At 33.9% G+C, this 19,516-nt stretch overlaps 1 protein-coding gene across 2 annotated transcripts in view; it reads left to right on the top strand.

The window, feature by feature from the left end:
- The first annotated feature begins 634 nt into the window (after positions 1–634).
- The window catches only part of LOC124186311 (polycomb protein suz12-B), a 59,347-nt gene continuing 40,465 nt past the window's right edge, over positions 635–19,516 (top strand). For both annotated transcript variants that reach the window (XM_046577897.1, XM_046577896.1), the window contains exons 1-3: positions 635–866; positions 5,076–5,122; positions 18,581–18,764. In XM_046577897.1, the coding sequence (XP_046433853.1) occupies positions 767–866; positions 5,076–5,122; positions 18,581–18,764 (331 nt within the window). In that variant the 5' untranslated portion in view covers positions 635–766. The remainder of the gene's footprint in view (positions 867–5,075; positions 5,123–18,580; positions 18,765–19,516) is intronic.

Below are 19,516 nucleotides of genomic sequence, written 5' to 3'. Positions count from 1 at the left end.
GCGTCAGTGCGTGTATAGTGCAGTTCAAGCTTACAATTAGAACATATACTATTGGAGGTTGCCTCGCATGTACTGAAAGTGTGGAATCTAGTGTCTAACTTCTGAGTTTATTCGAGGGTGTCTTGTCCATTTCGACGTCATGACGTCACCCAAATGAAAGTTGAGGAAATAAAACTCTGTGCAATTCGAGTACAATTAGTGCAAAACGCTCGTTTATAAATTATCTGTGCCTTCAGAGCATATACTATTGGAGTATATTTTACATTGTGCGTACAGAAAGTGTGGCTGAAGAGTGAGATAGAGCACTTATGCCATCCACAACCTGTTTCTCCTGCACTACCACCTGATTGGCCAATACGTTTTCTCTCAGCCAATTAAATGCAGAGTGAGAGAGACGGAGTATCTGTGGTGCCGCGGGCAATTACCAATATCTAGCTCCTCATCACTACGGTCACAGTTTCTTGAGTTTGACGACGTGGGTAGCTGCCTCCAGTAGTATAATCTCGAGGGCGGGGTCTTAAGAAACGAGTGCACATATACACAATAATTTTTCGAATTGGCGGTCGATAGGACTCAAAACGAATATGCAGCTCTGGCACATCGATGCTTTAATGCTTTGGACATTAACGAAAGAACCTGCAGAGCGCGCTGCAGCTGCCTCATAATAAGGTGCTGCAGCAAGTTTTCCCGCGGGGCGTATTTTCGTTGTATTTTTACGTGATTCGAGTGAGTATTTGCGAAAATCCAAGATAAGTGACGAAGAACAATGCCGCCTAAAAAGCGCGAGAAAGAATCCGAGGGTCAAAAAGTACCGAGAATGGACCAAATTCAAGCTGATCACGAACTGTTTCTCCAGGCCTTCGAAAGTAAGTATGATTTTTCTTTAATTTCTCCCAGTAACTGGGGAAGCTTCATGCAGCTATGATTATTCAAATACGCGTTATGTTTTATACGGCAGCATTGAAATATTACAGACAAGTCAATATATATTGCGTGAATCTCAGCAGTTACGTTGAACCTTGCTAACATCACAACTTGAACATAACCTCAGTTTTCTCTTAAACTTATTCACTTTTAGGCGCGAGTCCAGGTGCACCAGGCTAGCGCATCACGTAACTGGACACCTGTCATACTTGTTTTACCATATCGCGTTGATAGAATTTTACTAAATAAAAACTGTATTTGCTCCAGAAAGCGAGTACACTGTTGTTATGTTAGAGCTGTTCAAGTTACATTAGACTATCGCGAGAAAGGTTAGAATTAATTTGGCGTATTTTTATCGTCATACTGGGTTACAAAAATTCTCGCATCATGTTTCTATCTGAATACCTGAACTCATTTGATCTGCCAACAATGTTGTCTTTGTATGTCACCATCAGAGGGTGAAAATTATGACATGTACTTTTTAGTAACCTCTGTGTATTCGATGTCATCCCAGTAAAGTCACTCTACGGTGTGGATAGGAGCAGTTATTTAACTGTCGCAGCACGCATTTCCTGTAAAAAAATAATCTGTGATACGAATGTAGTCTAGAAATTCTCTGTCACTAAACTTAATAATATGAATCTGATATAGTTATCTGCATGTCCGTATTTTTGATTTCTATGATAGAAAAAAATTAACACCACTCAAATTAAAACAGCTTTCATTTATATAACTATCCTAACATTATCATTTGATCGAAATAGTCATTTTTTATAATGATCATTACAAGATTTATGTCTGGATAATCGTTGTTAATACACGTGCTATCGTGTAACATTTCTTTAAAAATAACCCCTTTAAAAATCTGCATTTTGATTTTAATTCCTGTTACATGTAACTTCTTCCATTTCATTTAAATCAGGTTTCTGCGAACAAACTTATCTGAAATTCTCTTTTATTGCTGTAACGAGGACAATTCCTAGAGTACTCCACAATTAGCATTCTGCCATGATTTTCTTTCATTTTATAAAGCCCCTTTTTGTTGTATTACAGGTTCGATATTTCCAAAATTTCCTATTTGCATTATAATGAATCTTTTATCGATTCACCATAGATTTAAACCATCATGAAACTAAAATGCTGCGTAATTCATATTCCTTCATCATTAATGTTTCTGCATGCAAGAATTAAATAAGCATTGGTGCATTGCACATATAGTTATGCTTCACTTTGACACACACAATTTATGTAAAATTTGCAGTCAGTACACAAGATTCAAGTTAGTAACGTTGAGATTAAGCAACATTGAAAAGAAAAAAACAACACTTTACAACTTCTTAATAATTTTGAAGAAGTTGAGTTTCCTCACTATTTGTATAATATGGTTTGTTTTATTACGTTTCAATAAATTTTGTACAATTCTCAGATTCCAATTTCACGTTTTTTCTGAAAATGCATCGTTACATTAAGATTAGGTATGCACTTTAATATCGTATACATCCATTTATTAATGCATTAGTTGTTTTTGTATTTTCTGATTCAATATAAAGGCTGTGAAAAATTGCATAAGCAAACAACAAAACTACAGAAGCCATGTTTTTAATTTATTCTTTAACTTGATATTTAAATTTATCAGTTCACTCGATTTTATCTATAAACATTATATGCGTATCATATTTTTTTAATAATCGAATGGGAGCAGGAAAGAATCATCTGTATTATCGTAGCAAGGCTTGTCCGTGTGAGTATCTCGTAAAGACAGACGCAACCGCGTCATCATCCTCCATTCCAAATTAAAGACAGGCCGATATCCACACTGATTCTCCATTGTTTTAACCTCCCCCCCAGTTGAAATTATTTAGAGTCAAAAATTGTTTGGTGTAGTTGTTGCTTTCTGTCAATTGGCAGAGGGTCTGTTTCTTTTTCAAATATCCCACGTTCATAGTTCCTAATAGCCAACAGAGTCTTTGAAATCATTTTCTCACTACAAATTTGAATACATATATATTGGGAAATATAAAATGCATGAGTTGAAGTAGCTTAGCCACAAAATGGATTGCATCGTAAAATATTGACACACGAGCGTGTTAAATTTGACCAACGTATATTACTCCAGGAATGATTCATTTGAATAATACACATACTTTTGAATGAAAAAGCTTGTTAAACATCCGGTAATAAATTACAATTAAATTATCGAGGTACACAATATTACAAAACAAATGATAAGTTACTCAATTACTTATCGAGGCATTTGATATGAAATTAATGAGAAATTTATCACGACGTGAGGATTCTATGCTGTTTCGAAACATGACAACGTCTCCGGCAATTGCGAACATTTGTGAGCAGCTATGTGGTTAGACCATGTGCACTATTTTTTTACAATTTGGTAGACAGGTAAAAGCACATTGCGACGTTATCAAGTCTTTACATGTATTGGGTGCCGCATCGTAAAGTATGAACAAAATCTTGATGATACTTACATTTTGACCGAAAGTGTTATAATTTCCACAAAAATTTATCTACAAGATATACACAATTCACTTTATGTTGAAATCTTTTTTTCCTCAACACATGAATGTCACTGAGTTACTTTGAGCTTTGTCAATCCTTTACTCTAAATAATCTGAACTGTTATATTCCCTTATGATTTGAGATGGAAGAATGAAGAAAAGTGGTACATAACATAGATTAGTTACTTAAAAAGAAATACATAATGCCCTACGCTATTAGAGTTCGTCATTTTCAATGTAAACATTGTTTTTAACATTCCTATAAGTCTGTGGTTACTCATTTTTGATCGATGACACATTTTACGAGTAGAGCATGGATCTTGGCTACAATTGTGTTTTTATCATAGGAAATTTAGAATTTGCTAGTGCAGATATTAATGTGAAGCCTTTTGATTCGTACCTATAGAATCCTAGTTTTGTTAATAGCGTCTGATATTTTGTTTTTAGTAACTCCTTATCTGCCAGATGTCAGTAACTTTACAGTATATGTATTATTATTGATTTACTGTGCCCATTAGACATTCATTATTGTTCTCACACATCAACATCATACTGATCAGATTTGAAAACATCAGGTACAGCATAAAATATGACAATTTATATGTATACCGTTGTCCTGTATTAATGTGAGGACCTCAATTACGAATCTTATTACAGTACCGTTAATCTTTGTGAAATGCTAATGTAATTTTAGAGGATCAGGGGGATTAGAGAAAAGTAAGAAACGTCAAACTTTCCAGAAAAAATTTTTAAGGAGTAGGGAAAACCGCAAATCACATTTAACCCTTTCAATCACAATCTTTTCAGTTCGATATTTTGGCCTAAATATTGTTAGTTGGGGACGTTTGGGATCATTGACCACGAATCTGAAATCAAAATGCATCATTTCTAAATCCAAGATGGCGGATCCAATATGGCCGCAGTAAAATCGGTAAAAAACTAAAAATTCGATGATTCTGACCGAAACGTGTTACTCAGGGGTTTTTGGGCCTATACGAAGTAACATAGATCATTTCAAGTTGTAAATAAACTGTGACAAACTAGCATATGGAAATTTTTGAGGTGGCTGAGCATCCTACCGTGACTGAAAGGGTTAAGTTCAGGGAAACCAAATAACAGCCTAAAATTTTTATTACACTGTCTAGATTGATATTGTGTTATTGTTATATAGTATGCATTTGATTGATATGGATAAGTCGCTAATGCGAAGAGTGAACAATATTAATGCGATAATACTTTACCATTAGATTCTAATACTTGGTTTAAAATGATGACACAAACAAAAGAAGTGGTTCTTGTTAGCATTTCTTAACAGTATCGTACCCATGTTTTTGTATTCGTCTGAATATTATAGTGAGGAAAAAAATGTATTTCTATGTACAATTCATTGGCACTATATCATTTTGTGTATGAAAATTGAATAATCGTTTACAATTATGCTACATATCCATGCAAACACAGTCGTGCGTATATTATTATGATTTCTTTCATCTGTAGCACTACGGCCACTCCACTGCTACTGCTATCATCATTTACGATCATTTGTTTGAATTGATTTTTTATCATTTATTAAATTTCATTAGTTTATCAATTTATTGTTATTATTATTATCATCATTATAATTATCATTTTCAGAGCCTACGCAGATATACAGATTTCTACGCACGAGAAATCAAATTTCGGTGAGTAAAGATTTGCTTGCATTGAGACGAACACGAAAACATTAGTAAGGATAATACAGCTAATGAGGGTCCGCTGGAAAACAGGAAATTGTCAAGGAATTTCGTTCGATATGAAGAAGTCGGGAAAATGTCAGAAATTTCCGCGAAATATATGGTGTTCGCTGGTATCACTAAATTTTTTAATTATTACCAGTAATTTAAATTCGCTGTTTTTAATTATTATCCCACTTTACGGTCACCAAATTTTTAGAAATATTCTTATATTAGTTGCTGTGTTCGCCTGATTATCAATATTTACTTATAAATATAACAATGATGATATTATTGACAATGTGAATGTGTATAATACTTGAAATCTAAACTTCATATTTACTGGTGCTTACAACCTTCTGTTTTTTATTACTTAATTATTGAATTGTAGCGTTTTTTATAATACGGAGAAAATGTTGCGAGACGCCGAAGCAAGAAATCAGGGAAAATGCGTCATGCCGGTTAGGAAATAAAAAAAAACTAAATCGAGTAGCCACCGTTCATAACGAAGAGTTAGATATACTACAGATAAATCTTCCAAATGTTGTAACTTCCAATATTTAAAAATTAATATAAAAAATATTGGGCACAAGTTCTACAAGCTCCTGTAGGGTGCAAACTTTTATACAAATGGCAATAATTATTTATTTTTCATAATATATCAACTGTGAATCTTTCAAGCAAATTTCTGTTCCGATTGACAGTAACCAAGATTGAGGTAGCATCGTCACAAAAACGTTATAAACGTAAAAACTAATTTCTTGTCATGTTACATACATCGAAAACAAAAAAAAATTATTGTCAGTAAAATTTCATTTGTGTTATTGGCTACTACAATCTCAGGTAAATTATTTTCAGAGGCACAGTAACACGTAACATAGGTCTAACATCTTCGTGATTATTGCTGAAAAATTATTTCACTACTTCCTACAATTTCATGATAGGTGAAAAATTCATTTGCTTCTTGATTTTCTTCACATTTATTTATTAAATCGTTCTGCGTTAATAATTAGTATCATTGACATCGCACGTATCTAAATTTCCAATCGATGAAGCTTGATCGGAAACGCAGAATTTACGTACCGAGTTCCAATCATAAATTTTCGAGGAGTAAATAAAACCTGGTTAGCTATTCGATGTAGTCTAGTCGATAAGCTCAAAATGATCTAAAATAGAGATACTGCTCTTAAAACTATGTGCGATAGCTCATTGGATTCGGAATGACGCCTATACAAATGTGCTAAAAAAGTTTATCAGCACATAAAAAATTGCAAAAGTTATAAACAATTAAAGATGAAAAAAAAAAGGCATTTCGTTTTCGGCCAATATCTCATAGACTATTCATATTTCTGTAATTTTAAAAAAAGATTCTTAAAGAGGAGGAAATTTCCAATAAAAAACTCCTAGCTCCCGGAACTCTATCTTAATTATTTATAATTTTAATTTAACGCTGAAAATGGGTCTCCGCGCTTCGTTGTCGGGTCGCGCGCGCAGCGTCAAAAGCGAGGACGACACATTGATTAATTTTTTTAAGGTATTGAATATTTTTTTAAAATTTGAAAAAATTATGGTGTATTTTGAACACTTCAAAAAATTTATCCTCGTTGGAAATTTCACTTAAAGTTAATTTTTCAACAAGTTAAACGATTGTTAAGTAACAAAATTTTCTCGAACTTCCGTCTTCGTTTTAAATGAAAAAAAATGTTTAAATAATTGTCGCAAAAATATTTCGCGTCGTGGAGCCTTTCTTATATACATACTCAACAATATCACGCCATCATAGTTGAAGAAATATTCATATTTTGTTTATAATAATTTTTTCTACTCGAACAAAAACTGAAAAATCCAAGTAATACTGTTAAAAAAATTTTTTTTTCTCAATCATGATATTATCTTTTTTTATTAATACAAGATATTAATTGATTTGCAAAAAAAATTTTTTTTATCAACAATTCCATTGTTTATTAACTCATCAATTTGTCATAAACAAATTTTTAACTTTGTTATATTTTTTTTCTCAAACATCTAAAAATAACTAAAACAACCATATATAACAAAGTACAGAAAAAAATTTTGTTCAATCTTTTATTGTAATTTTAAAAAACACGTGCTACAAAAGTTGCAGCTTCTTTAAATTTTTTATTTATTTCATAAAAAATGAATGTCGATTGCAGTCTATTCTTTAAAAACATGCAAAAATTTTTGCAAATAATGTGAGGAGAAAATTGTATTGTTGAATAAACCTGTGATTTTGATTAAAAGTCAGCAAAGAAAGCAGGTAACAGAAGGGATCAGGATCAAGGGTCGGTCAAAAGACTTGGCCTCTGAAAGAAGCAGCTGCTCATTGTAAAGTACAGAACTCAAAATAAATGATGAATATTACAGGCAAAATAATAACTGTGAAGAGAGAGAACCATAAAATTTAGAGAAAAACGGCATAAATTCATTGAAAATTGACATTATTTATAAATAAACAACTGCAACGTTAATATATTTTGTTACTTAACAGAATTGCCTTGAAGGTCTATAACCGTATCTGCATTATTTTAAAAGTTAGAAGTCATAAAAGTTCCAAAAACATCGAAAAAAACATCAGTTTTTATAAACAAATGCGCATAACAGCAGATTAACGATAACTACAAATTTTTTTAACAACTCATTTGAAAGATCGTTTAATTCTTTATAAAATCGACTGGAGTGTTCATTTTCGTATCTGTAATAGTTTAAAAGTTATATTAGTTTTTCAATAGACAAATGAAGCAGCCGCTGCAACTTTTGTAGCACGTGTTTTTTAAAATTACAATAAAAGATTGAACAAAATTTTTTTCTGTACTTTGTTATATATGGTTGTTTTAGTTATTTTTAGAAGTTTGAGAAAAAAAATATGACAAAGTTGAAAATTTGTTTATAACAAATTGATAAGTTAATAAACAATGGAATTGTTGATAAAAAAACTTTTTTTTGCAAATCAATTAATATCTTGTATTAATAAGAAAACGATAATATCATGATTGAGAAAAAAAAAATTTTTTTAAACAGTATTACTTGGATTTTTCAGTTTTTGTTCGAGTACAAAAATTATTATAAACAAAGTATGAATATTTCTTCAACTATGATGGCGTGATATTGTTGAGTATGTATATAAGAAAGGCTCCACGACGCGAAATATTTTTGCGACAATTATTTAAACTTTTTTTTTCATTTACAACGAAGACGGAAGTTCGAGAAAATTTTGTTACTTAACAATCGTTTAACTTGTTGAAAAATTAACTTTTAGTAAAATTTCCAACGAGGATAAATTTTTTGAAGTGTTCAAAATACACCATAATTTTTTCAAATTTTTAAAAAATATTCAATACCTTAAAAAAATTAATCAATGTGTCGTACTCGCTTTTGACGCTGCGCGTGCGACCTGACAACGAAGCGCGGAGACCCATTTTCAGCGTTAAATTAAAATTATAAATAATGAAGATAGAGTTCCGGGAGCTAGGAGTTTTTTATTGGAAATTTCCTCCGCTTTAAGAATCTTTTTTTAAAATTTCAGAAATATGAATAGTCTATGAGATATTGGCGAAAACGAAATGCCTTTTTTTTTCATCTTTAATTGTTTATAATTTTTGCAATTTTTTATGTGCTGATAAACTTTTTTAGCACATTTGTATAGGCGTCATTCCGAATCCAATGAGCTATCGCACATAATTTTAAGATCAGTATCTCTATTTTAGATCATTTTGAGCTTATTGACTACACTAATGATGCAAAATGGTGAAGCTCAATTATGGCCGAACATTTCATTAGTTTATTTGTCTATCATAAAATTTTTACCGATCAAGCTATAGCGTTAACTTAAATTTTTTTGTACCTCCTTGTACAATAAAAAGTTTACAGTACCGTTGATATTGGTACTTCAGCAACGTCTTTCTTCCATGGATCTATCTTTACGTATGCAAATTTTTGTCCAGGTCAACACCTAAATACAAGAAAAAAATGACAGTCATTCCAAATTTCAAGTGTGGCCTCCGGGGTTGAAGTTAATACCGTTAACATAATAAAGCATTGAAAGAAATTACATCTTAGAATTCTATACTTGAAAATTAGTATCTTGCCACTTTAGAATGAGTACGTTTTGCTTTATCACGGTTTACTGAATTTTAGACAATCGGATTAAATTCAGACTAAACATACATCGTTACAATAAGGGCATGTGACAGTTATTTATTATCAACCAAATTAGTTGTTTATTATGTTTCATTATCATTTATAAAATAATAAATAGATTTTGTACTTAGCATTTTCGGATTTTTGGGGCCGTAGACTCCAGCATTCCGGAAATAGTAAGGAGTAAAATGAGTTGTTACAGGACTATTTCCACGCAAATTCCATTCATTAGCTTATTAACGATGATAATGAAAAATTACCATCATTTACATGTTCTTAACGCTTCGAACTTTAACGTTATCAAAATATCCAGCAATCTTATTTATACATTTACGGAATAGATGTTGACATAGAACTATAGGCTATGAGGATTCCATTTAGAAGAAAACGATATTTAATATTGAAATGTCGAGAAAATTTTGGTAAGACCTCGTAACCGTATAAGTCAGAGACTCAGCAACGTCGCGTGGCAGATATCACGTAATCTGTATTCGCGTAGCCTAAAATTCTATCAATTCTACGATTTTTGTTTATAAGTTACATTCAACTAATAAATTTTACCACTGCTGACTTTAGTAGTAAAAACTGCATCATGAAAAAATTTGTGTTATTGAAACAATAAAGAGCTTCGCTGAGGGACCTACAAAGTTTGCATCGTCGTGATGTAGTCGTTGAGTCAAATCTAGTCCTATAAAGATTACGTGAATAATTTCATACAAATAACTTGTCAATCGCAATGACAAAGTAATATGAATACGTACGTACGGGCCATGTTGAATTTACCTTTTCAAACAGTCACCATTTTTTATTCTACCTGCTATTTTTATCTTTTTTGACACCAAAAGTAAGTTCACACCTTTTCCTTCTATCTCTGGTTTGCTGGTTTGGTTCCGTTTTACAGCAGATTGAAGTTCATCAAATTGTTCCGAAAATCACTCATCCTTATTAATGTACTTCGAAAACGACTAGAATAACCATGAAGATGAATAATAGCTAATTTATTTCGAATTTTAAATACTTCAAACAAATGTAGGTATTTTCTTCGAACAATTGCATGAACTGCATTTTGATGCATTTAATAAACATGTCATTTCCAAGAACATGTTTTAACAATAAGTCTCATTAACCCTTTGAATATACACAGGGTTGCAACCATCCATTTTGAACCTTTAGAATAACTGATAAAGTTGAATTTACAAAATCTGAGCTTGTTCACGCTTTATTAACGGTTCCCTAAATTTTAGGGAATCCTGATGTTGCAAAATAATGAGTTTTTCTAAACTGGCATTATTACAATAATGTTACAAACTTTAGCCTCGATATTTTTCCCGTAAATACGCGTTTTTCTTGCATACTAATATACATTGTGTTCACCATGCAAAACAAGTATTTTTTTTTTTTTTTTTGCAGAAGGCCAATGACCTATATTCTTCCGTTAAATATAGTACTTAAATAATCAAATTATAAATTGCTTGCTAAATATATTGAAAATTGAAAAACTTGGATTTTTTTTTTAATTCCGCAAATCCATGAATTCATCTGGGTACCAATGGCATTATATTTTTGCTAAAAACGTACGTGTGTACATTTTTTAAATATTCAAGCTTACTCATGTATTTTCTCGTTATTAATCTTATGTTGTTGATAATTTCAAAAATAGAGTTGTTCTAAATTGACCATGGATGGTAACCACCTATAGTGTGTACTCAATGTTCGAAAAAATACGTGTTTACTCTAAGGGAATTTCTTGAAAAATAACGACAATTGTTGGAGCGTAGCATAAGAAAATTTAAGTAGGTGCTAATACCATCATTTTTCAATCACATAATTCAACACAACGAATTTTAAATTCGAAGCGTCGTCGCTGGTGCGTCATAATAAATACCCAATAGCTACGCTATTGTTTCTCAGCACGAAAAACTTTCCCCAAAGGACAATACTTACCGTACGCGAGCACACGAGATGCAGCTGGTCACCAAATGTCGGATACCGTTAATCTACCCAAGAATTTCCTATACAAGGCCCAGGCACCATCATAAACCTTCCGCAACGAAGGCCTGCTTCTCGATACGCGGGGGGTGAACTTGGGTCTGGCAGCGCTGCTGAGCGTAGAATACTTGCGCAATGCGATACTGCGCAGTCAAATAATCCAAAACAATTCGAGTCTCTCCCCAGGACCCCCTGGCTTGAAACAAATGAATGTGGAAATGCGTAGTATCGGATTGCGCAAGTATTATACGCTTATAAGCGCTTCCAAGCGGCTGCCATGCATTGGTCAACCTCAAACTACGTGTTAGGATAGAAGTTCGGTCTCCTGGTCTCTAATCTTCTTGCGGATGACGCGGAGTAGCTGAATAGCTTCCGCGAAAATTCACCAGCGACGACCATTTTCCTTTGCACCATGGAACACGACGTTTCCGACCATGCCAAGAAGCTTGTCAAAAACGTAAAGTCGACGAAAAAATGCATCTCAACTTAAACAAAGATTAACATACTCGACCAACGCACTTAACCTAAATCATACAAAATGATGAGACTGAAGTTAGTAACGTTAACGCAACGAAACATTGAGCTGATAATAACTATTTTGAAAGTTTCTAGTGATTTTGAAGTGGTTAAGTTTTCAAAATAAGAATACGTTTCGTTTTATAATGATTTATTGCATTACCCACATTCCTGCAATTGTGACATAACGATTTTTTCGAAATGTAAATAATTACAATAATCTTACTAACTGCAAGCCTATACAAAATTGTACTTGAATATTCAACCGTATAATCACAATCCATACTTTGTAAATTTACATTACTTCGGAACTTTTTTACTTGCCTTCTTGAAATACAAGAGCAGTAACTGTGACCGGTACAAATTTTGTACATTATTGAATTGCAACACGAAAAATGTTGCATCATATTAATTTAGGACGCAACGTACCAGGCGGTATTGATATCGGGATTTACGCCTGTGATCGATATCACTAAAACTCGCGGTGTTTGACGGTACAGTTTTGAGATCCCCAGGATATGCCTAGATTCCTTCTTTCATAAACTTACTGTCGGTAACAGATACGCTTAAACATCCTTCTGATGCATAAAATATCATTTTATACCGACTTGTCTTTAACTTGGCATTCTGTAAATTTCTGTGTTCCGTACGTATATACAACAGAATAAAACCAAAACAAACCAGCATATGAAATTACATAATGCGTATCGAATCAATAATTTTCATCAACTGTTGTTGTTAACTGTAACTATATGAAAAAATATTAAGCCATGTTTTTCATTCGGGGTCTCAAAATTTGTGTTACCGTACCACAGTGGGGAATTTTCACGAAATCGTGGCCATAACCAAAAAAAAAAAAATTCTCATGCGGGTACAAAGACCACAGGGATTAATTGAGATCTAAATTCTGCGTAAGGTCCTGGCTGTTTCCACTATTTATACCTCATAGTCCGTTAGATATTTCAATTCAAAGTCGACCTTCGGCGGTGACAGGCACGAGCCTTAACCGCGCTGTGTTATTGAATGCAACTTTGAACATTTATACAACGGTATTCGAATATGTTAATCAATTTAAACGAAATGGATACTCTTCCTCAAGGTATGTAGAAAATTTTCCCTATTTTATAATCGAAAAATTTTATTTATTGCCCATGTTTATGTAGTCTAACGATAATCCTGAAAAGTGCCTCTGTTCGGAAGTGAATATTGACTTTGCATATACTTTTAGTATGCATCCAGACGCGTCCACACCTTCGTTTTTTTTTAAATTCTAGATTAGAATATCAGCTTTCGAACGGCATGTCAACAACAGTTCGCAAACGTGCGCCGCGCGTCCCAGAGCAAATTTTGTGAGCGTTTGCATGTTCCGAGATGCCCTCTGCAGCTGCCTTACTCTACGCAGAAACGATCGACCGGTTTAGACTCACGATAGATTCGAAATATAAATATATTCTTCGTGCAAAATTATGATACCTGATTCAACACACGTATGATTTGTTTCCGAGAGAGAATGGGATTTGTTAAAAATTTAGTATTGTATTCGAAACGCCAAATTTACATTTTAATTAAGTATGACCAAGTGCACAAACGCGTATGTCTAATCCTCATTCGCAATACCATACCATACATGATTAATACTAAATACTATTCTTTCTTTGTAGGTTCTGGAGCTTCTTTTATTGTATTCAAGCGAAGGGAGATATTTGAAATACTACAAAAGCATATGGCCGCGGATCTCAACGAGCAAGTGGAACATTTGGAACGAGAGTTATCGGAGAAAAGTAAATGTGCCATTCGAATTCGCCAAGATGCCAGGAAAAATGTGTCGAAGATGATCTCCAGAATGCGCATAAAATGACAAGGTTCAGGAAGAAAGGTGACTAATTTTCTCAGTAAGAATCGAGAGTGGCTGGAAATGGAGATGGCCTTTTCTGTTGATCCGAAACCGAGTGAAGCCAGCACACATGGTCGTCCCTCACTGGACTTTGCTACGCTGAGTGACCGATCGAAACGGCGTAAAACAGAACAACTTTGTCAAAGTCATACGGCTGTGGAGTTGTGTTATGCGGTGCAAATGAGTTTCCGCTCTTCCGAAAACTTGAATGCGTCCAAAATGATCAAGGACGTTGCAGTTGTAACGCCTGCACCTGCACTGGCATCATCAAGGGTAGAACAAGAAACACTATCAGCAGATAAAGCTCTTGCGGTTGTGGTCGGAGCCAAACTCACCAGACATCAGTATAATATTATTAGAACATCGCTGAAGGGTACTAACTGTCGGGCATATCGAAATTATGAAACAGTTAGAGAGGCCAAAGCATTATGTTATCCACCACGGTCTAGTATAACTATTACCAAAAATTGCGCTGATATTAAATTACAAGACTTGCTGGACTACACATGCAAGCGTCTTCTTCTTAGTCAAAGAGAAGTTCTGAAATCAGTGCATATGGATAACTTGGCAAATGCAGAATTAATCTGTCAATGGGGGTGTGACGGAAATTCTGGCCAAGGTACATATAAACAGAAATTTCAAGATGATAGTAATTCAGATGCTAATATATTCTTAACATCACTGGTGCTATTACAACTCAGCTTCTTTGAGAGTGAATCGATGGACTCCGGTTCTAAACTTTTGTGGAAAAATTCGAGGCCATCATTTCCTCGCTACTACCGGCCTATAAGAATGCAATTTCTTCACGAAAGTACAGAGTCTACGAAGAATGAAACAAAGTATCGTATATTGAGAAACGAATCTCACCCTTGAAACCAGTGATTATGGGAATTGATGGAAGAGAAGTAATAGTTAGTTATAAAATGCCGTTTACTATGACAGACACAAAAGTCTGCAATGTTGTTACGTCTACGAAATCTGCACAGAGATGCTATTTATGTGGAGCTACTTCGAAAGAATTTAACGATCTTGATGCAATCATGAAAAAAGTGGTAAATAAAGAGAACTTGAAATTCGGAATGTCTACGTTACATGCATGGATCCGATTTTTGGAGTCCTTTTTGCATCTATCTTACAAACCTGATCTGAAAAAGTGGCAGCACGAACTGAAGATGACAAAAAGCTGGATAGCGATCGAAAAGCGCAGATTCAAAAATCGGTGAAGTCTGAATTGGGGTTGATAGTGGATCGTCCAAAGCCTGGGTATGGGAGCACCAACGATGGAAATACAGCACGGCTCTTTTTTGAAAACCACGAAATCACATCAATGATAACTGGCTTGGATGAAGAACTTATGAAAAGATTCCACATAATTCTACAAGTTATCTCGAGTGGGTACGATATCAACGTGGACAAATTCGAAGAATACGCGTTGGAAACTGCGAAACTGTATGTGCGCGATTATTCGTGGTATTATATGCCAACAACCGTCCACAAAACATTGGTCCATGGTCCTTTGATAATAGCTTCAGCTATTTTGCGTATTGGACAATTATCAGAAGCGGCTCAAGAAGCAAGAAACAAAGTAGTTAAGAAACTTCGAGATGGATGTTCTCGTAAATCATCGTTTGAAGATACCGTACAGGATGTTTTGAATTGGCTGTTAGTGTCATCTGACTTATTCCTCTCATACTTGAGGGAACTACCTCGAAACAGGTCTAACCCGTTGTCCCCAAAAGCTATTGCGCTACTAGCTGGCCCAATTACGCCCGCGCCAAATGACAATTTGTATCCGAATTTAGTTTGAAATATTTTTTGTAATTTGCATAAATAAAGACTTTGTTTACCATGTACTGGACAACAATTATTTTTCCATGAATTTCTGAATCTATTTTATAATCTGTCATATCCAACCTATGTTGAGTCCTCTATTTTGTTTTTCCAAATTTTGATATTAGATTCGTAACCAACGACCTCGAAAACATTGGAAAAGTAGATGTTTGATCGAATTTATAACGAAATTCTTGTTTCGACCGGCCATATTGGAGCCGGCATCTTGTTTTTCAAAGTTTTGATGTTGGATTCGTAATCAACCACCCCGAAAACGTTAGTATACCAAATTTGGCAAAGTCTGGTCGATCCCCTGATTAATGGCCACGATTTCGTGAAAATTCCCCACTGCGCGTTCATTCCCCGTATAATCCCAGAAAATTTTCATTTATTAATTTTTTACCGTTTACCGAATAGTTTGGGTTGTATTCGTTTAAATGGGTGAATTTTGGAGAAGACTCAAGAATTTCAACTTACCACAGAAGGATTCTCAATCAGGAAATTGTAATTTAAAAGAATACTTACACTGAGAATAATTGAATTTCTTGCTAGACTATAACAGTTGCTAGAAAATTCTAGTAAAATGAGTATCGTTGCAGTGCACGAATTACTATCACTGTTTCGTCTAGTGATATCGAAAAATCATTCCGCACCGACATACTTCGCGGGTACATTCCTTCTTATGATCAGCTTCCATACCTTTCTGCGTCTCGCTAAAAAGAGTTCATCCTTATAATCAATGATATCAAACTTCCAGGTACACTAATTTACAAATGAATAGAATACCCTGTGTCCGTAAAGAATTTTGCAACGAATTTGTGATTAAATTCAATAAATCGAAATAGCATATTTCAAGTGTGAACAAATAATTGGAAATATTGATTATATATTTTTATATATATATATTTTTTTTTACCGCTGCCCTAATTATCACCTAAAAAATCGTAAATTCTCAGAAAATGTTGACAGTTATGTTACCTTTTTGTCGAATAGTTCTGAACTATGATGTGATCTTTCGATATATAACTCTCCAAATCACGTTTTTCGACTTTTTTCCGCGTTTTTCGCAACATACAGAGAATAAAGACGTGATCGATCTAGCCCAAAAATGCTTATATCGAATTCCAAAAAATTCGACAAAAAGGTAACATACCTGTCAACATTTTCTGAGAATTTACGATTTTTTAGCTGATAATTAGGGCAGCGATAAAAAAAAAGATTAAAAATCACGAAAAATCAATGCTTTTCTTATGGGAAAAAGTAAGGCTTCCTAGCGGTGGGTAAATATGGAGGGAAACATTTTTAAAAAATCTGACATTTTTTTGAATTATCACGAACCAATTTGGGGGGTAAGACCATTAAAATTCGATTTTGGCCTTCTTAAGGACACGTCTAATATATATATTATTAATAATAATTATTAACTCTTATGACGATTATTATACACGTGTATAATAATCATCATAAGAGTTAATAACTTTTATGTACACGCAAATCATGTCAGCATGATCCCGAGTAACATGTTTGAATTATACACTGATATCTATTGACTATACATACTTGATGTGTCATCAATATGACGTCCAAAAGTCTTTGATAACCGAAAGACCTTGCCCCCACACCCCAAGCGAACCCACTTTTGAAGTTCCTAAATTCATTTCTAGCCGTTCGTCTGAAATCGCAATCCATTCCGGTTTTAGCGAAAAAATCAGTAACTGTTCTACCCATTTTTTAATTTTGTTTAAAATCAACAGCGGCCAAGATTCCGTTGACACAAACTTACCTTCCAAATTTCAAGAAATTTTTTCCAGCCGTTCGTCTCAAATAAAGAATCTAAATCTTGATCAACTAAAAAAAACATTTTATATAATTTACTATGCAAATTCATTAAATGTAAAAAACTGTCGCGTGTTTCTCTCACCAGCTTTTGTGAACTTTCGGATTTGTTAGTAAATCCAATAAAAGTATACAACAATTTCACTTTAATAAAAAGAAGTTTTAATTTCAGTCCACTAGTGTGTAGTAAATACTTCGTAAATTCAGAAATTTAATATGTGTGAAAACGATTCGTATCGTAATGTTTAATTTCACGTGATTCGTGTTTTTCATTCGATTCCAGTTGAAATCAAAAGCCGTGATGTAATTTGAATGCTCTGTTAAAAACTACGGAGTTGATGTACAAATATTGTCCTTGGCATCTGAAATGAACGAATTTTTTATCTTGTTTTATTCATTACGAATATGATTATGGTCTGAATTACGAATAGATTTTTTTAGGACTAATTGATAAAATGGCACCGCTTGAAAAAAAGTACTCCGATTTATACAAATCAAACAAAAATTCACTTCTCACGACTCGGAAAAATTTTTGCTATAAAGCAAACTAAAAAACGGAGGTTCGAATGATAGGCTAACAGGTACTTCACATGGCTATAAAATTGCAAGTCGATCGGTCAAGTAGTTTCTGAGAAAAATGCACGCCCGATTTAAAAAATGTTGTTTTGAGAAAAACGCGTTTAAAGTTTATACGGTGAATAATGGCTCGTTTTTGTTATTTACGATTTTTCCGTTTGGAGGTCGATATTATACAGTTTGCTTGTAACGGTAATGAATTGTAAATTTTACATAATTTTTCATAGTGTTGATATGTAAAGCCTTTCGTACAATGTTTCTGCAAAGCGTATGTCGTATACTCAAATCTTTATCTTAGAGAGCTTGATTATAGAAAGATATTCAACAACGGCGTACATTTAGATGAAAGACGACATCTGAAACATTGTTTTTTAAAGTGGTATTGTCACTCGAATATTATTACGAACAGAAGTTTAACAGTTGCTAACGTTTGAGGCTCCACGATGTTACAAAAGTTACTGAACACATAATAATGGTGTACTGTAAGACTTACTGCAGTAAGCTGTGTGGAAAACGTATACTATCCATCATTGTAGCGAACCAGACTCACAAAACAGACTTTTATTAGCATTTAATGAATCCTGTTTCGAAACGTAATATATTAATTCAATGTTATAATTCACTTCCAGCCAATATTTCTATACAGAAATCTGTCTTATATGAGACAACGTATGTCCAGAAGTCACAAGTCCAGACGAGCATTTAGGATCGACACTATTTTGGATGGCTTAACGCTCAAAAACAACCAGGGGCAAAATCCTGGGGTGCGAGGATACATGACGCTGACTTTTTTAGGATTTTACGACAAAAAAGGTAAGTAAACTTCCACAATATTAACAATTGCAACTAAATTAGCTCGAGACAGTCACACAAGGTGATCATACTTTGACCATCAATCGCTGGATAGGTCGATTTCGAGCAAAAAAAAAAAAAAAAATGGAAATCAGATTATTTTTCAAATAGTCGAAGAGACGAACAGTTTTCAAGCTATTATTCACTCATGTCCAGAAACTTTAACAACTACTGTCCATGTATGCACTAGCTGATAGATTCACGAGGCTGCCCAGCTCTAAAAGACGCCGATCATTTTTTGCCAAACGAACGACCTATCCAAGGATCGCTGACCGTCGTTGATAATCTTGTATAGCAATTTTACAGTTTTATATGCTGTAATTGGATAAGCATTTTCTTATCTACTTCCCAGCTTAAAATATGTACTTTGCACCACGAAGAAGGGTTTAACGAAAATGTCAGCTGTGCGAACCATTCGGTTCAAAAAGTTGGTAATTTCTTCAACTGCAGAATTGTCATTGGATGTATATACTGTATACAATTCGAAAATTTCCCAGAACGTAATTCATTTGAACTCGCTCTCACGGAAAAAAAACCCTAACTTGGGTGTAAATTCGTACCCCCGACTCATAGACAATGCTAATTTCCCACAAGAAAAAAGTTAGGGGTACGAATTTACACCCAAGTTGGGATTTTTTCCGTGAGGGTGATTTTGGCCGTATAAGCAGAGTTCTGTTTTTTACCCGTTTTACGATTTTGATAAAAAGAAAAAT

This window comes from Neodiprion fabricii, chromosome 7, assembly GCF_021155785.1.
Source record: "Neodiprion fabricii isolate iyNeoFabr1 chromosome 7, iyNeoFabr1.1, whole genome shotgun sequence".
Lineage (NCBI taxonomy): Eukaryota > Metazoa > Arthropoda > Insecta > Hymenoptera > Diprionidae > Neodiprion > Neodiprion fabricii.
The sequence above is the reverse complement of the archived record's forward strand: the minus strand, read 5'-3'. Positions and strand labels throughout refer to the sequence as shown.